The sequence below is a fragment of the Colletes gigas genome, unplaced genomic scaffold (genome assembly GCF_013123115.1).
Source record: "Colletes gigas isolate AHSC1104 unplaced genomic scaffold, ASM1312311v1 Colletes_gigas_Sc00008, whole genome shotgun sequence".
NCBI lineage: Eukaryota > Metazoa > Arthropoda > Insecta > Hymenoptera > Colletidae > Colletes > Colletes gigas.
The window spans coordinates 4,370,084-4,390,591 of NW_025106637.1; the positions used below are offsets into that span (position 1 = coordinate 4,370,084).

The window sequence follows — 20,508 nt, forward strand, 5'->3', positions numbered from 1 at the left end:
ACGGAAGATATTATGTAATAATAAGTGCATCCATTGAAACATTGAACGTCTCCAATGTAGACATAATTTGACGGTGGGTCATTCAGAGCGAATGGAAAGTGTTAAATGAGATTCGTCGGTGGAAAATCGATAGGGAATCTGACAACAGGAAGCCCCACGGCCACGTCAAGCGTTCGAATTCGTCACCGGGCTAAGGGAAACCCGAGTTTCCCCTCAATTTCCAACTACGTGGTACACGCGCTCCACAGGAAATGGCAGCGCGCGTACCGCTTCGTAATAAACCTATAAACTTGTTTCGCGTTCGTGTAACTGTCCGTTTGCGGCGACGGTTTGTAATTCATTGTCCGTTAAATCGACTTGTTCGGTTTAATGGCGCGAGTAGTATGGGAAACAGATAGAACGCGACGATCCCGTTCGACGTGTTTACGACGAAATTGCGCGCCCTAAATTCGTGCGGCGTACGACAGCGCGGAGGTCCTTGGAAACAATTTGCCCGACATTATGATCGTTATTGTTACGCGAACTGCAAGCTTGACAGTTTCCCCATCAAAATTTTGATAAACAATACCTGAGTAAAGCGTCACAAGTTTTCCTCTAAGTCAATCAAGATATTCCTCTGTTAAAAAGAGTAACGTTTCGAAAAGGGGGAAGGATTTAGATGAAAACTATATGCAAATTTCGCACGAAGGTCATCTTCACCGGCTAGATTTCCGTGACTGAAGGAAATTTGCGTTCCGTTGGAACGAGCTCCATGGAAGTCGCCATGTCGCGTCGACGAGGCGTGGAAGCCACGTTAATTAAGCGAATTAGCGGCGCGCTGGAGAAGAACGCGAGGTTAAACGCTCCATAAACGACGTCGGCGCGATTTTTCAAACCTGTCGTTCGAGAAGCCGCGAATTTCGCGTCTATTAATGTCGCGCTGATGAAGCACGCTTTAAAGCAGTATTTCCCACAGGTAAAATATTTTGTAAAATGTAATAACACAAAAAAAAAAAACTTTCACTCGATAATAAACGATGAATCAAAAATTCTATATAAATATTGGCCTAAAGATGACCAATCGTGCAATGTCGTGTCGTAATATGACTACAAACTAATGTATATTTCCGTCAGTAGATACTCTTAAATAGATATGAAACCGTAGATAGTGTTCGTTTGGAGTGAATCCATCGCTCTAATATAACATTGCATGGTCATTTTACCGCGAGTTGAGAACTGGAGGCGGCTGATTTGCAAACTAAAGGCTCGAACGACATACGCTGTGGAATGTTTATATCACCGCGAGGTAGCATCCTCTCTATTCTAATATCGCGATGGTCCAAGAGCTTTCAATAAAAAAACTTACGCAAGAACTCATTTGGCAATAAAGTGAGCACTAAAGGAGTCGTAAAGCCTCGTTTTGAACGACGAAGCAGACGGTACCCGAGCGCGATAAGATTACGAGAGTGACGTTATGGCGTCATAGATGCGGGGCACTGTAAAACAGCAGAGCTCTAAATTTCGCATTTCCGTCGGGAAACGAATTCTTTGTGGCCCAAGGTTTCCCAATAAAGAGTACAAAAAGAATCGTAAAAACTAACGAGACATTTATGCGGAAAATATTTGTGCGTATCCAATTGCTCGAGTGAAAAATTCAAGTTTTCCTGAACGGGTCGTTAATAACGCAGTTTTTGATACAACTTGGTTTTTGCACCGTAGATTTCTTTCCTAGTTGTGGAAATAATTCCTCCTCGGTCGCGCTGCTCATAAGTCACACACTACGTACTCAACTGTTCAGCTGTTCAAACACGTCTGAAATGTTCCCCATGATTTATTAGTTCAGCACGTTTTGTCAACATTGAATTCGGAGATAAAGCCGATTCTACAAGGTTTTATTTTTAACAATCTATTCCACTGTTTTCAAAGTGCGAGACATCCATGGGAAAAATTTTTACGCCACGTTTAGAAGACAAATATACTCCTGCAGTCGTTACCGCTTCGATGATTAATGTATTAACAGAAGGTGGCTGAATTTTCACCCGTATTCCGCCTTTATGCAAACCTGTTCTGTATACAAAAACACGCGCAAATCCTGGTTTATTCTTCAAAACAACAGAAATCTACAATTCCAACTGAATTTCGAGCAGCGATCGTGACAGAGCATAAGCAGCTTTCAAAGTGTCCGCCTCGCGTCGAGCATACTAAATATAAATAGCAAACAAATGAAACGCAAAGTGCACAGATCGGTGACTCTTCGATCGTCGAATCGTAGAACAAATAAAAAATATAAACTTGGAAAATGGTTTCAAGTAACAAAGCCACTTTTTGAAATATAATTTCTTACAGGGAATAAAAATCTTTGTTCAATCGAGAAACGCAATCTTGACATTTTCATCGTCGTAAAACATTTCGTTCGACAAATTCTAATATTTAATCGACCTAACCGAAACCAAAAGAAACGGTGTGTACGCTCATGTTTTATTCGCATTTGGTAATTTTTATTTGTACGCGAGTTTTGCCTGTATCTGGTTCAGGCGGGTGTTCTTTATAGCTGTACGCAGTCGTACCGATGTATGTAGCAATTTTCCAATGGGCAACGACGGCCGCTTGGAAATTGAAACGACGAGGAGGCCGTCCGAAAAAAAGGAACGCGCAGACCGTACGAATCGATACTCGAGACTGGTCGGACACGCGACGCTAATAATTTACCACGGCGATTCGGAGGCGAAGGGGAACCCCCGTGCGATTCGTCGTTTCGATTTCATTGCGGTCACGGGAAGACCAGCCAGAAAAAGGGTGCAAGAAAACGGCTGGCGGGAAGCCGCGTTCGTTCGCGGCTCGTTAAAGAATCACGAGGCACAAACTAGCGTCACGAAAACCACGAGTGTGCCATCTAGTCTGGACGAAATTAATTGACCGTTCAAGGCCACTTCCCCCTTACGAATCAAATCTCTTATTTTCTGTGTAACTTTGGAAAAACAAAATATAAAGTCAAATAAAAATCTTGAAAAATCCCCCATTCCCAAAGAAAATTTTGGGCAGTGCATAGTCTGGTTTGCATGGGTCGAACAATTTTTGTTTCGTGTAATTTGGGAGCCCAAGGTGTGTAGAATATTGTATGCAATTTTAAAAGTTGGCAGGGTTACAAAAGATTAATTTTGCGTTAAAATGCCTAATTTATCTTGTTGGATATCTACCATTCGAATAAAATGATGCCTGTCTCTGAAATACACTTTGTCGATTAGTCATGAGGAGAGTATTAGTAGGTTTGGGTCGAAGAAGCGGAAGATAAATTGATATGGGAGGCAAATGATACGGTGGAGGATAGTTTAGCTCGGTGGCCTTGAGCAGCCAATTAATTTGGCTGTGACTATAGCCGTGATCCGTTAACGGCAGATTCGTTAAAATAAGCCTAGGGACGGGAGTTCGTGCAATTTCGTGGTTGGGAAAATTCAACGTCGGTTTAGCGAAGACGTAACTTTCTCAATTTAAATGGATCTACTCGGAGGAAGCATTTAATAGCGGCAATAATTCCATACTCGGAGAAATTATTTGTTAACCACGGTCGGCTTAATAACGAAACCCCGTATTTATCAACTGCGATCGACTGTAATTTTCATTCCTGATCTGACGTAATTAGCTTGCCTCCGTACTTGTAACCAAAATTCTATTACCGTTCATCGCGATGAATGATCATTTTTTGCGAGGATTTATTAAAATTACATTTCGAAAATACTTCCATAACATCGTGATATGGGAGTAACAGAAACGAATAATACTGTTTTCATTTGTTTACGAGTAATTCTAAATGAACATCATCTATCTTCAAGTAGAAGAGGAATAATTTCATTGCTAAAATAAATTTCTTGGACTCCCGGGATCAAATAATAAGGTCCATTCACCCGTTTAATCGTTACTAAACAAAGTTCAACATTCCCAACCCCTTTTTAATGGAATTAAAAAATACGGAGGCATTGAAAATTTTCAATGGATCTGCCATACGAAATACTTTTCGAAACGGTAATCCAATTTTCATCGAGCCCCGAAAAATCATGAATATTAATGAAGACTCTTTCGCGGTAAATTCGTTCGCTTTGACAACGTTGTTTGTCCGCTCGCGTTCCCTCGATTATCGACTTTTTCGTTAAAAACGCGAAAGCAATTTCCCCAGACAAAGAACGCCGTCGAACAAGAAGGAACTTTTTCGTCCTGGCGATATTTCCACGCGATAACTCGATGAATTCTCGCCTTAAGATCGATCGCGGAACGATGGACGACCGAGTGAAGTGACTTCAACCCCTTCGCGAAAGCAATCGATTGTAGAAACGACTGTCGTTGAAAGAAAAGGCGTGTATAAGGCAGAAACGTTCTTATCGAGATACTAATTTTGAAAGAAAATAAAAAATAAATAATTCATAACTAGTAGTTGTTTTAAAAACAAAATTCACATTTAATTATTTCGAAATCCCTTTCGAGTAAAAGTTTATATAAATAGTAGAAGGTATAAAAAGGTAGCAAAAACGACAATTATTTATTTACTATTTTTTCGATTAATTTTATCTTATTGCAATTACTGTGCATTTATTTCTCCTATCTCGTATTTAATGCCGGATATTTATTTTTATATCCCGGCATACGTTACTTGTCCAATGTGCACGGTACTTCGCCAACGATAACGTCATAATTGATGGACACCCTTTTTCATGGTTAGCCATCAGCGTCTGCCATCAGCATCGTACAGAAAAAAATGATTTAGTTTTATTACCACCGCCATGTTTTCAACAAACAAGCCAACATGTGTGACCAAGCCGTGTCGTGACACGAGCTCGAAAGGACCTCCTACGTTTCCTGGCTGCCTCGCCATTACTCGAGGGTTGGAAGGGGGCGAACGAGCCGCGCTCGTGGGGGAGAAACGAATGATAAAATAATAAAGTACAATTTATTTTCTGCGTGCTACGTCGATGGACATGGCTCGAAAAATTTTTATCGCGTTTATGCGATTCGAGGTGCATCGTCCATTAAATCCCAAAAATATGAAAATCACTACGCGCTTAAAATTCTTTTTAAATTGTAAAAAATATAGTCGACTAAATTTTTGCAAATCTAAACGTTTCTTCGATAATTTAGCGTTGAGTGCATTATGTGGTTTTTTATCAAAATTTCTCACAAATGGAAGGAGATAGAGAGAATATTTGAAAATCTTTGATTTCGAACGGGTGTTCCAGGGAACGGAGCGTTGTAATGGGCAGTTTTTCAGAACGGGTTGATATTACTCGTTTTTCCAACACGTGCCGCCGTTGGAGCGTGAAGGGGGATTGGTGGAAGGGTGAGAAAGAGACTGGGAGAGAAAGGGGGTGGAAAAGGGCGCCGGAGAGTCTGCAATGGGAGTAGCGTGAGGCGCCGTGGAGTCCACCGTCGGCAGCAGTGCATCGACTAGCCAGTCCATAACCAGTCCGCACGCCACTCACAAGGGTCGCTGAGCCGATACACGGGGAGACACGGATGGAGGGCATATCGCAAGGGAAACTGATGGGGTGATCGTCGCAATTAGGAGCTCCGACCAGCTTAAACTCACTGAATTTAAGCTACGAATTTGAACTCCTGAAACGTGCACGGGACACCGATGGTCAACGGCGTACCGAGAAATGCAGCGACGGGGGTGCAATTAAACAGCCAAGAGCCCTCTCGCGCGATGATACTTGTATGCGATACCGCGTACGAGACACATGGAAATTTTGATCTCGACGCGGACAGAGCCACCCTCTGAACGATCCCATTAAATTACACGTACGGATCCAGTCGTACTTGTATCGCGTACGAGTATTCTTTTGTGAAGGGAGTCCAAAGTCAAACACGTCGCGGTAAAAACGGACCTTCGAGACCGTTCTTTGGTCGTTCCGAGCGTAGAAGGGAACAGCGGTAAGTTCGAGCGAAAGAAAAAGAGTCTGGATCGAGGACAGTGTTCGCCTCTTTATGGTAGAACGTAGAAAAGGACAGTGAGTGAAAGAGAGAAAAGGGTGCAGTTAGCAAACGATGACAACGAGTTATCTTTCACTTGTTAAATATGAAATTGTGTCGTGTTTAGTCTCGTTTTGATCAGAAGTATACGATTCATATACGAATTTATAAAAGGAGTTTAAATTAGAGAAAATCAGAAGAGATTATACGTGCAATTAATCGTTAATAGAGGATAAAATAATGCTTCTTTATAGACAATGACTAGTTACAATAAATACCTGTCATGAGAGATTTCTTTGAAAGTTAGTTGTGGTATCGACTGTGCGACTTACCTGAAACAAAAAGAGAAAATCGAGTTAGCGACAAAGAACGACAATTCTGGTTATGTAAGATGTGACAAGATATATGAAAAGGCTAAATACTCCAGAAGATAACTAACTAATTAGTAGCTAATTCTGCTCTAGAACGTTTTGCTATTCGTCTGCAGGCCATTTGATCAACAATTTTTGTTTATTTTATAATTTAAATAAAAAAAAACACTGCCATACAGAGATGTTTCGTTGTTCTTTGTTGTTTACCAAACAACGGGTATTTTAGTTCCATTTTTACACGTTACTTCGCGACAAATATTTGCACTGCGTTTCGCGAAGCTTTCCCATTTATTTTATTTCCAACACTCTTGTTAAAAGCAATTGCATAAAATAAAAGGAATTACGAAAAAGGTGCTTCCTATGTTTTGTTTTTTGATGTTGACAGAACCCTCGAATACCATTTAAATTTTGGAAATAAACTACTTGTTTGATAAAAAATGAAGATACAAGGGGAAATCCCTCGGGGTCGAATACAGTCGAAGAAAAGAGCAGGGCTGGGGAAACTTATTCGTCAATGTTCTCCACGAATGCACTATGAACGAAGGAACAAAGTCAAGTGTATTGAGAGGCAGAAGCAAGCAGAGAGGAAGAGAGAGAGAGAGAGAGAGAGAATGGAAGGAGATTAAGGAGCAACGGTTGCTGAGCCAGAAGAGCCGAACTATTCCAATTTTCGCGGAAGTTCGATGAAAGAGGATCGCAAGGAGAATCCGTGGAACGCCCGGAACGAGGGTCGACTGTTGTCACGATAATTGTGCCCCCGTAGTTATACAGTCCAAGTAATTATTTCGACGCAGTGCAAACGACGGATACCCCCGGAATAATTGCGGCGAGCGTGACAATGATGCCCGTCCCCGAAATTGCTCGACGCCTACGAAATATGAAGTTTGCGTGTCGGAAGGTTCTCCTCGGGATCGTGCATTACGGGACCATCCCCGTCAAAGATATCGCGATCCAGATAGCTGCGTATATTTTTACCCGACTATCGCGTTTAATTGCAGATAAGTGATCCTGCCTACTTCCATTATTATACCAGAGGAAAACCAGCCTACATGGAACACCCGAAGTATCTTAAAATCTACTAATATCGTATAATTTCATAATATCACGAATAATAGAAAAGAATCGGTTTTTGGACACGCGATGACCCATTACGAACCAACGTTTATACACTCATTGAAAGGATATGCATTGGTGAAACTTTATAAATTCTGTGACACTGAAACAACTTCGCTGTAATTATTTATTTTAATTTACCCAGAATTTTTAGCTAGTAGAATTAATAAGTAAGGATCAGACACGCTCGTCGCGAAGAAATTTGAGAATAGATTTGCTCGAAAAAGAATTCTTCATTCCCGAACGCAGAATCGATTCCTTTCCGATTGTTCTACGAATTCCGCCACGCCTTGTATATACAATGAATATGTAAATACGTAAGAGGTGCAGTTAGAGTACTGTTATCGAGCCTAACCTCGATGTGGCGACCTCTTCCATAGAGTGAAGCTTCCGTTCGACAAATTGTCCTCCCACTTTTGGTTCCAAGATACTAAACGTTCTAATTGTTATTGGTTGACCCTCTTTAAACGAAACAGCGACGATATTGCGCCGTAAAAAGAAGTCGATCGAAATGTTCCCGAAGTGTCAAAAGAGAATAACTCTTTTCATGATTCCGAGCCGACTAATTAAGCCAACGAACAATAAGCAGTAAACACTGCGTTAATTCCAATTAAATGAACAGACGTAATTGGCACCGTAACGTCGATCTGTTACGTTATTTGTGTAACGAGATAAACGACGATTATTCGAGACGAAGTGCAACAATACTATACTTATTGACCATAAATTATTAGTTTTAGGTCAGCGTATTCTAGGAACAAAAGTAAAATGAAATTGTTAGGGAGCAAAAATGATTTCTGGTAAACTATCAACTTTACGTATATTAAAAATACGAAGAAACTGAGCAGGTTTGTCTCGGTATCAATAACTATCGATACGCATGTACAGCCTTAAATTGTCATCATTGTTGAGCAAAAAATACGCGTAGTAAGCATACATCATTAATTTCATATTTAAATTTTTACCATTATCGTTCGAATGATAGCGTTAACGCTAATTTGTGCAAATCAACGCACGAAATAAGGAAGTAATTAGAAAAACAATTAAGTATTTATTTCATTCAGGATTTCTGTAACGGAGAATACCTGAGCTGCTAGAAAAGAATGTCAGTAAAAATACTAAGCTTATTAGACTCCATCTTTAATTATATTAACTCGATCGAAAACCAACTACGAATTTATTTGACAATATTCTTGCAGAAACAATGCTTGTTTTACATTTTCAGAAATATGTTTAAACTTTTACGCAGAGTTACATTGAACCCACGTTTCTGTAACATATGTATTTAATTTTTATTCATAGATACAGTTTGATCGTTTGGCTTGGAAACACCTCGTATAATAAGAAGAATCGTTACTTGCAAAAGTTTCTTCGTCAGCGAAGGCGTAACTCGAGCAACTCCAATTAAACGCTGCCGTTCCAGCAAACATTCCTTACGTTACTCGAACACGGTATGAAAATAGTTGGTTAACGATGGAATAAACATCGATAATTGCGTCTCGATTAGGCTAATAATTTCTTGTACCGCAAACGTAAATAATGTTTGGGAGGATTCCATTGCTCGAATCAGAAGTAAAAAAACTGGTTCTCGAATAACTATACGAGTCGCGTGTGTCTTCGAAACAGTCGGAAACGACCATCTTCAACGTGTCGCTACATCATAGAGCATCGAGAAGAAAATCAACGCGGATGAAAAATAGCACGGTAAAAAGTTGAATTCGCAACGAGCAGCGGCAATGCACTAAACACGAACGAGACCATAAATTCATGTCGCGGCGGCGACGAAAGAAGCTTGTTTACCGTTTTTGCTAAAGTTTCTTGTCTGGCTATTCCTCTGTTTCGCCCTCGTTTGCTCTGGCCAACCCTTAACGACGTTTCCCACGGGGCTTTTCCTCGGAATTTCGTAAGCCACTTTGCGCCCGCCCATTATACCCACAATTGATTTATCCTTGGTTTACAATCGGATTACGGAATCTCGTACGCATCGCAAGCTTTCTCGAGAAAGATGCCCACGAAAGTGGGCCAATCGTGTGTTAAATACGAGAGAATGAATTATTATTATCGAGAAACGGATTGCAGAGTGTGATTTATCAAGAGAAATCTTTAAATTAGGTAACTAATGGAATTAGGTATCAATTATTTACGAAGAATAATATTTAAACGTTTAAAGATTAATTCTAGGTACCTCACGATACTGAAATATCGAAATATTTTATTTCCTCGTGACATAAATCACGGCATTTTCCGCGATTATTTCATCGAAGGGAATTTGTCTCTACTCGACCATCGAAACGCACGAAGTATCATAAATCCGCTGTCTAAGAAAACAGCTAGTTTACTGTTTTCCCAGCAAGCTTCCGTAGTTTTCTTCCACACGTCGGTTTCTTCTGTTTTCTTTCATCTTTTATGGTCTACTCGCCGGCATGCTTGTTCCTCTGTCTGGTAAATAATTTATGGCCACTATATATTTCGTAACCATTTTACTTCTTCGTCCGCTTACTGACTCTTTTTGTCAGCGATTGCAGAAGCCACAGGCGCAACAATTTCTCCTGCGATATTTAACGTCTAATTTGCTCTCCAAAATGAATTCTTCTGCAATTCGACTCAGAATTAAATTAATGAACCATTTGGTTATATCAGGGATTCCATTCAGACGAATGGAGTTGTCTAGCGTTTAGTTTTCTTATGAATTATTTATCTGGATATAAAGTTTCGCTTTTGTCCGGTCCGTTTTGTCGGTATGCATACCGAAAAGGATCACGTCCAATGGTCGAAACGTTTATATTAAACCACGCTTGCTGCCACTCTTTTATTTATTTTTTCGTATCGAAACCCGTCGCGGTGTAGGTTCTTCCATGGTATGCAAAACACACTCCGAGCTGCCATGAAAGTTTGCGCGAATATGGATGAACGCGCGCGCGCGTGTAATATATGCGCTGTCAGGCGGGGATCGAAGGGACTGGCAGGCGAGCAGCGAGATTATTGGCTTCGTCTGAGACTAAACGAAGTTGGCTTGGAAATTCGACGCTTGACGTCACGCTTGCACGGCTTTCCATCGGCTTCTTTAAATAGAGTGATCAATGATATTGCTGATTGGACACTCGAGAGAGCCCCCGGGGGCCTGGACGAGACCTCGTCTCGCTGCCCAAACTGACAAGTATTTATGCATGACAACGCGTGGTTACCAGAACCGATCGCGTTTTCATCCGCGGTATGCGCAACATTACCGAAATGCAAACATCACATTCCTCATTCGACGTTTTCTTCTGTTTGGTTTCGAGTTATGGGCATTCAGTCTAATGCTTTTAAATTTAACACGTTAAAATCATAGTGTGAAATGTAGAAATATTCGATGATTCAACGGTGCTATTTGACAACACTCCTAATTAAAGTAGCGTTATTTATAATTTTACGAGTAAAGTATTTCATTCAACAGTTGATTACTAGTGTTTTCAAGTATGGATTTTATTAATTAAATTCATTTATATCGAGATGGAAGAAAACTACGGTCAACCTGGTAGGACTTTCTTATATCCTCATCGCGCCAAAGTCCTACTTGATGGACGAAAAATTAAAATTGTATTTTTACAGAATACTGACAATGATCCACAAGTATGAAAAATTTCGACAGCCCTCTCGGATTACAAGCGTTTAAGCGGTTAAAAGGTAAAGGAAGTCTTGCCTATCCAGCTATAACTTGGTTCTTTTTAGACCGTAGCCGGTTGACTCGTGGATTTTACGGTTTAAAACGGGAAGAAAAGGACCATCTCGAACCCCCACGATCTCGCGAATAAAACCATTATAAAACGACGAAGACCGAGCCTCTCGAAAGGCGGTCGCGCGCAGACCGGAAAAACTAGCAAGAACCGGGTAAACGGAAATATCGACGCCCGACTCCAGCATGCTAACAATTCAAATCGGTCGTGCAAACAGGCCCGGGCTCTCGTCCGCGATCCTTAAGGTCTTGATCCTTTAAAACGGTACGTCGAAGTACCGGGACTAGCGCTTTCCCAGCAAATAAGACAGTTATGTCTACAAGGGCCCGCGATGCCCGTTGTGCTCGTTAAATGTTTGACGACGTTTATGCAGCACGGTAATGAAACGGGAACCGGTTGGTGGTGCACACGCGATAATGCGCTTGGAAAGCAAAGACGCGCAAAGCTTCTATTTAGACAACAATTTCGAACGACGAGCGAAAGGCAAACAATCGTTCAATCCGTTATTCGTTGAATAAAAATTGAATTTTCATTTGCACCATGAAACATTTCACAATGAATAGATCGAACTTGTAATTGACCCCCACAACAGAAAATTATATTTTCAGAACGATTTGAACAAACTTTTCCCCGGCGAAATGTGTCAGATATTATGTTTTCGGTAATGAATTTTTTCCTCGAAACTGAGAAAGATTTCGGGGTTGTGTCTATTGACCAAAAATGATTGTAATTTACCCCCGCAACCGAAGATAATTTTTTTAGAATGATTTGAAAAATTTTTTTTTCGGCGAAAAGTGTCAGTAGAATGTTCCTGATCAGACATTATATTTACAGTAATGAATTTTTTCCTCGAAACTGAGTAGGATTTCGGGGGTATGTCTATCCACCGAAAATGATTATAATGGACCCCCGCAAATGATAATAATTTTTTTTAAACAATCTGAAAGTTTTCATTTTCGCTGAAAAATTTAGGTACTTCTTGAATTTTTTTCTCAAAATTGAGTAGGATTTCGGGGGTATGTCTATTGACCAAAAATAATTTTAATTAACCCCCATAACTGAAAATAATTTTTTTAGAACGATTAGAAATTTTTCATTTTCGCTGAAAAATTTAGGCGCCTCCTGAATTTTTTTCTCGAAACTGGGTAGGATTTCGGGGGTATGTCTATTGACCAAAAATGATTGTAATTGACCCCCGCAAACGAAGATAATTTTTTTAGAATGATTTGAAATTTTTCATTTTCGCTGAAAAATTTAGGCGCCTCCTGAATTTTTTTCTCGAAACTGAGTAGGATTTCGGGGGTATGTCTATCCACCGAAAATGATTATAATGGACCCCCGCAAATGATAATAATTTTTTTTAAACAATCTGAAAGTTTTCATTTTCGCTGAAAAATTTAGGTACTTCTTGAATTTTTTTTCTCAAAATTGAGTAGGATTTCGGGGGTATGTCTATTGACCAAAAATGATTTTAATTGACCCCCATAACTGAAAATAATTTTTTTAGAACGATTAGAAATTTTTCATTTTCGCTGAAAAATTTAGGCGCCTCCTGAATTTTTTTCTCGAAACTGGGTAGGATTTCGGGGGTATGTCTATTCACCAAGAATGATTGTAATTGACCCCCTCAACCAAAAATAATTTTTTCAGAATGATTTGAAATTTTTTAATTTCGTCGAAAAATTGTCGTGTTTTGTATGTGCAAACCAAGACAAATCGTGGAAGATCAGTATCCGCCTTTAAATCAATTTGCATGCGTTCGAATCGAGTGTGTTCTGGCTCCCTTTGCGGGCATTTATCTCTATTGTTTATCGCATTCCTTCGATTCCCAGTCAACGTGATAACGAGAACTGGTCGAACGACTACAAGATTCTCGCAACTATGCACGAACTCGCTTTGTGCAGTCGGCTCCAATTTGCGTCGACCAACGAAAGACGTTTCACCGAGCTTTCGTCCATTTGTCGTGGTCGTGTATAGCGACGTTCACTGAATCGTCCCTTGTCCCTTGTGCTCTGAAATTAGCCCGCAGCTTTCTGTAAGGCCGTTTGAACACTTTGAAACCATCGTTCATCCGGAGACTCTGGCATTCGATGAATCGCTGATTAATCGTTCTAAATGTCGATTTCGACGAACGAGTTTCGAACATTTTCGTACATCGTGCGCTTCGACGATATTTTAGAAATACGAACAACGTTTCTTCGCTGCTCTGTCGTTCTAAATAAAAAAAAACAGCGATTCATTCCTGACGTTCATTAAAATTTTTATCCGAACTTTTCAGAGCACATATATGATTCAAGATTTCTGAATTTTTTAAACAGTTCTTGCACAACACGGACGTAGCACGGCCGACTGTGAAGTTTGATTCGCGCAAACAACTGGAGCAAGACTATACTAGGTGATGAAACCCTTGCGGTGACGATTGTTACACTGATGTAACCTATTCTACCTCCCTCAGTTGTTAGAATTACATTACCAGGAATTTCATCTACATTTCTGAAACAACGTGTCCCCCCTCCTCCAATGACCGTATTTTTATCGCAATGCTATGTAACGATCATCGCCTGAAGGACCCAACAAACAGCCTCCTCACTCTGATTATTCGTGTAAATGGGATTTGTTCACCGAGCCAGTAATTCACAACCGAGCGAGCAAGTAATACGGTCGATCCCACGAATACTCCTACTTGCAGTACTGGACAAATGATTTCTCTTAATTTTCATCAGTAAAAATATTATCATAAAATGAATCCAGCAATTTATAAAGGTCAGAGTTAATTTATATTTTTATTGACGAAAATAAAAAATTAATTTGTTCCTTCGATTATCGATTCGTTTTGAACCAAGATTGCAAGACGAGATACTCGCCCAGCTTGCTTCTACTTTGCTCGACCGTAGTGGAGACAAACTTCTAAATGGGATTCATCAAGCTATGGAACAACGTTCGTCTCGCTAATCCCCGTATATTGTTCGAATACCGCGAACTACTTGCGTCGAGGAAAACAACTGCATAAGTAGTCACGCCCGAAATCATCGAGTTTATAAATTATCCCCTGAAATTGGTCTCGTTAATGATGCAGCCTGTGGGTAACTGTACTTTCAGATTCTGATTACCGTCATCAGAAGCGAAATGCCGACTGCGATGCTGCTCAAACAGAATTCTCCGGGTCTTATTGGTACAAGGACGATCTGAGCAAATAGCTGGCCATGTCGTTATCTCTAATGATGACGCGGTGATAACGTGTGATGTTGCAACTGCATCGAAAGTAACACCAACGAGTGATCGAAGACTGTGAATACTTACAGATTCACACTTTCGACGTAATTAATATTGTCAGTTGAAACGAATAATTTTGGTCAGTGGTTCCATAATTCTTTTATCTGGAAATTCTAAATCCACACTATTCTTCACAATTTAGGAAAATATTACATTACAATAAAATGACAAATTAAATAAAAAAAATAATAACTTCAAAATACATCAAATCGACGAGGCATCACCAAATTCTATTATCTACTAATTTTGTTACGAATGTAAAATATATAAGATTAACACAAGCGTTTAGAAAACAAGGAATCAAATTATTTTCGATTTTTAAAAGATTGGCAATTTTGGTCGTCTAGCAGAGAGCTTTCTAATACGTGAAGTTATTCTTTTGTGGCAATTGCGCGTTATCGACAAACAATAGAGCACCAGAGGGACGTCGAGAGAAATTCCTTTAAAAATTCAGTGGTCGTGGTTAATTTTGGGCGGTCGTTGAACGAAACGGGTATCGATCGTCGGGTTACGTGTTTTCTGCGTCTGATGGTTCAATTATTTCCATAAGACGAACATTTAACGAGCTCCCTTGTCAGCGTCCGTCCGTCCGTTCGCTCGGTTGGCCGAGCTTAAAATTAGATTCTATGAAACGAACAAGCCGGAAGCGAAACGACGAGGGAGCCGGCACGAAATTTATTTAGCGCCGCGCGAATTCCGACGGTCGCGCGAATTCATTCATTCCCGTCCAACAAGTGAACCGAGGCGGTCGAGATTCGAAAAAAAAAAAATTCGTTCCGCCGGCATTTCTAAAGCCTCGAAAAAGTTACAAGTAGCGAAACGTTTTTTGGCACGTCGCGACAACGCAATTCCAGTGCAAAAATTCGGTTTAGAATTCTATTGTTTGCTTCAAGTTTGTCTGGGAACAGAATTCATACATTTTGCCACGTGTAATTACTATCGTACAATTTTTATCGAATTGTTCAGGGTGGTCACGATTTGTTGATAGTAAATATATTTCAACAGCGATGAGGATTATGGTCGCTAAAATTATTTTAACCGTGTGTCCTAAATTTCGAACGCCACTAATTATCTAATCCGCTGGGAGTGCCCGAATGATGTCAACCGTGAAGGTACTTCTCTTTTACGATGCTTGCGCAAGTATAACGTTGAATCGATTATATAGTTTTGAATGGAAAAAATTGACTCGTTGAGGTATGTGTGAATTATGGTGTAAAGGTTGAAATTAATATTGGGAACCAACAATCCCCGAGATCTTACAATGACTGTGCAAATAATTTATATCTTTGAAACAACGCTATAATTCTTAACAAAAAAAAATATGTAATTTGGCAAGATATGTATAAACCATTATGCAAAATTTGAGATTGATACGAGAAACAATTTTCATTTTATAAAATTCCAAAGTATCCCAAATCTTCCAAGCTAGAAGATACTTGTACCTTACAATGACTGTGCAAATAATTTATATCTTTGAAACAACGCTATAATTCTTAACAAAAAAAAAATATGTAACTTGGCAACACATTTATAAACCATTATGCAAAATTTGAGATTGATACGAGAAACAATTTTCATTTTATAAAATTCCAAAGTATCCCAAATCTTCCAAGCTAGAAGATACTTGTACCTTACAACGATTGGGCAAATAATTTATATCTTCGAACCAATGCTATAATTCTTAACAAAAAAAAATATGTAACTTGGCAAGGTACGTATAAACCACTATGCAAAATTTGAGATTGATACGAGAAACAATTTTCATTTTATAAAATTCCAAAGTATCCCAAATCTTCCAAGCTAGAAGATACTTGTACCTTACAATGACTGTGCAAATAATTTATATCTTTGAAACAACGCTATAATTCTTAACAAAAAAAAATATGTAACTTGGCAACACATTTATAAACCATTATGCAAAATTTGAGATTGATACGAGAAACAATTTTCATTTTATAAAATTCCAAAGTATCCCAAATCTTCTAAGCTAGAAGATACTTGTACCTTACAACGATTGGGCAAATAATTTATATCTTCGAACCAATGCTATAATTCTTAACAAAAAAAAATATGTAACTTGGCAAGGTACGTATAAACCACTATGCAAAATTTGAAATTGATACGAAAAACAATTTTCATTTTATAAAATTCCAAAGTATCCCAAATCTTCCAAGCTAGAAGATACTTGTACCTTACAATGACTGTGCAAATAATTTATATCTTTGAAACAACGCTATAATTCTTAACAAAAAAAAATATGTAACTTGGCAACACATTTATAAACCATTATGCAAAATTTGAGATTGATACGAGAAACAATTTTCATTTTATAAAATTCCAAAGTATCCCAAATCTTCTAAGCTAGAAGATACTTGTACCTTACAACGATTGGGCAAATAATTTATATCTTCGAACCAATGCTATAATTCTTAACAAAAAAAAATATGTAACTTGGCAAGGTACGTATAAACCACTATGCAAAATTTGAAATTGATACGAAAAACAATTTTCATTTTATAAAATTCCAAAGTATCCCAGATCTTCCAACCTAGAAGATACTTCTACCTTACAACGATTGGGCAAATAATTTATATCTTCGAAACAATTCTATATTTCTTAACAAAAAAAAATATGTAACTTGGCAAGGTACGTATAAACCACTATGCAAAATTTGAGATTGATACGAGAAACAATTTTCATTCCATAAAATTCCAAAGTATCCCAAATCTTCCAAACTAGAAGATACTTCTACTTTACAACGATTGGGAAAATAATTTATATCTTCGAACCAATGCTATAATTCTTAACAAAAAAAAATATGTAACTTGGCAAGATATGTATAAACCACTGTACAAAATTTGAAATTGATACGAGAAACAATTTTCATTTTATAAAATTCTAAAGTATCCCAGATCGTCCAAACTAGAAGATACTTCTACCTTACAACGATTGGGCAAATAATTTATATCTTCGAACCAATGCTATAATTCTTAACAAAAAAAAATATGTAAGTTGGCAAGATACGTATAAACCACTATGCAAAATTTGAAATTGATACGAAAAACAATTTTCATTTTATAAAATTCTAAAGTATCCCAGATCTTCCAAACTAGAAGATACTTCTACTTTACAACGATTGGGAAAATAATTTATATCTTCGAACCAATGCTATAATTCTTAACAAAAAAAAATATGTAACTTGGCAAGATATGTATAAACCACTGTACAAAATTTGAAATTGATACGAGAAACAATTTTCATTTTATAAAATTCTAAAGTATCCCAGATCGTCCAACCTAGAAGATACTTCTACCTTACAACGATTGGGCAAATAATTTATATCTTCGAACCAATGCTATAATTCTTAACAAAAAAAAATATGTAAGTTGGCAAGATACGTATAAACCACTATGCAAAATTTGAAATTGATACGAAAAACAATTTTCATTTTATAAAATTCTAAAGTATCCCAGATCTTCTATACTAGAAGATACTTCTACTTTACAACGATTGGGAAAATAATTTATATCTTCGAACCAATGCTATATTTCTTAACAAAAAAAAATATGTAACTTGGCAACACATCTATAACCCACTATGGAAAATTTGAGATTGATATCGGGAATAATTTTCGTTTTACAAAATTCCAAAAATGCCCCAGTTCTTGTACGCTGAGGGTAGAATGGCCCATTAAAAAACAATGGTTTCTGGAGTTGAGCCGCGATCAACTCGTCTCCCCGAGGGAAAACCTGGCAGAAGGCGTCGCGACGAATCCACCTCAGCGATGCGTCTCGAGTCGACGCGACTGAGATTATGGTAACGGTACGACAGACTCGCGTAAACATCGCGAAACCGTCGAGAGCGCTATCAGTAGCGTTCCTTGACCCTGCGCCGAGAACCCTCGAGCAGCCAGTACCTCGTTGCATAGGGTTCTATCCGTACGCTAACCCTTCTCCCTGCGGCATTCCGGGCTTAGACTTAGAGACTCGAGCAGTCAGCGGAGCAGGAGGACCGAAGGAGGACGGAGTAATAATACGAGACTGCTCCGCCAGCCAAGGAGTAACGTCCTGTTGCACCAGTCTGACCACTCGCCTCCCTGCGCCCACCGGATCCTTGCTCCCTTGCTCCTCGAGGCTTCCTTTTATTTCGCGTCGAAAGGATCTCGCCTCCTTCTTCGCTTGCACGGGGTTCTCGACTTCACAATCCGTTCGTCACAGAAATTTAGGACCATTTAGGGCACTTGGGATACACCGAGCTCTAATTCATACGTTATTATTTCTCGTTCACACTTTGACTGACACGTCATCCACGCATGGGTGACGGGACTTTTTCACTATGGAACTAAAACAATTAATTTTCGAGTTGAAAATTTGTCTTAAAAATCACGAATCCTGTTCGAATTCATGTCTTTTTGAATTACATAGTTTACAATTGTTTGAAATCAAAGTTTCAGTCTTGTGGAAAAATTTTATCAGAATTTCTCGAAATTAACAAACAATATTAAATTAATATTAGAAAATCACATCTATGAATACTGCGGTAAACGTAATTTCAATTATTTATTAACAATTTTAGTGGTTACTATCAAGTTTAAACTAATACCGACATTAGCTACAATTTTCCTAGACTCGATCAGCGACGTTACAAACCGGAAGCTACGAGATTACTGTAATCTGCGAGTAATTGCGTCGAGAATCAGAAACAATTACCGTTGTCATTCGCCATAATTACACAGGTACAAGGAACACATTTTTTTATGCAAAGATAAATTACAAAAAGGAAACTTTAAATTAATTCTAAGCTGGTGCGACGGATCGTTTGGGCAAAAGTGATTTTAATCTTTTTAAATAAAAAGAAAACGATTCGCGAAAACAGCGTCGTTTTACGCGAGTTCGGGCCTCGAATTCAATTGGGATCGAATCGAAAACTACCGTGTTACAAAAATACACGCATTCCCGACCGATTTTCGCAATTTGAATTTCATTCAGCTCGGCCTCGGCCACGTTTGTTTGCGTCGACGTAGCGCGGGAGAGAAAGAGAGGAGGTTCTCGACGTAATAGAGGCGTTCACGAGGAACGAGTTTCTACATCGGATCGCTTGCCAGTCGCCCAAGAGCCAACCCTTTGCGGTTGAATGTCTGATCCGGGCACCCGGAGTCATCATCTTGCATTAAACGAAAAAATAAATTATAGTCCGCGTAGGATATCTATGGGCTGGGCCTGCAACCGCCTAAGAATAATGATTTCTGCGGGTAGCAGCCTTTCAACACTTCATTTTTATTTTACTTTTTCCCCCATAATGATAAAGACTTCAGAGATTTCAAGGCTACTCAGAAGGAAACAACCGAAGAGACCGACGATGGAACAGTTCGCTGCTATTTTTAGACTTTAAAAACGAAGAATCATCCCTTATATCAGAGTATCTATTTTAAGTATTTCTATATTTAAATGTTACTGATGATAATATTAAAGATATGTAATTCAAAGATCGGTTAGTAACAGCTGTGCATTGCCTTTGCATAATTTCTTAATACACAAAAGCATGGTATATCAAAGACCTATTACTATTGTACGGATATTTAAAATTGTAATTTTTAATTCTTGTTAGTAAGATACGAGACAAAAGTGGGTCAAATATATTTATCTAATCTATTTGTGCCAGCTGGATTTGCTATTTAGAACTGCTGGAAATGATGCATGCGGTTACTAATAGCTATTTATTGTTAATATAAGATTGCAAAATATATCAGTTATTCTTGTCGACACAGATATGGTGTTCTATAGAAATTCTTTGCGTTATCATTATCTACGAATTTCAGTGGGCCACGAACAGTTAGGAATCGCCATTAACTTACGTTCGGATAGACATTTGGTTCTCAGGATGTGATTTCCTGCTTTCACGAAAGTTTAAACATCCTGAAATATCCGCGCCAGACCAATCACCAACTAATAACGTTGCAAAGGAAACTCTATTACCATGGCTGGTCGAATTAATGCCCCTAACCGTAATTGACATTACTCCACAAGATCTATTACACTCGCCCGTTCGAAACTGGCATTAATTTCACTCGAAGCCGCAAATTGCACGATATCTTTTCC

General features: G+C 38.8%; 1 protein-coding gene across 7 annotated transcripts in view; it reads right to left on the reverse strand.

The window, feature by feature from the left end:
• Positions 1–20,508, reverse strand: part of LOC122396918 (heterogeneous nuclear ribonucleoprotein K) — a 149,742-nt gene that overhangs the window by 70,708 nt on the left and 58,526 nt on the right. For 4 of the 7 annotated variants that reach the window (XM_043395691.1, XM_043395684.1, XM_043395685.1 and 1 more), the window contains one exon: positions 6,216–6,269. The exons of the other annotated variants lie outside the window; for them this stretch is intronic. In XM_043395691.1, coding sequence (XP_043251626.1) covers positions 6,216–6,222 — 7 coding nt within the window. In that variant the 5' untranslated portion in view covers positions 6,223–6,269. The remainder of the gene's footprint in view (positions 1–6,215; positions 6,270–20,508) is intronic. 7 annotated transcript variants of the gene reach the window in all.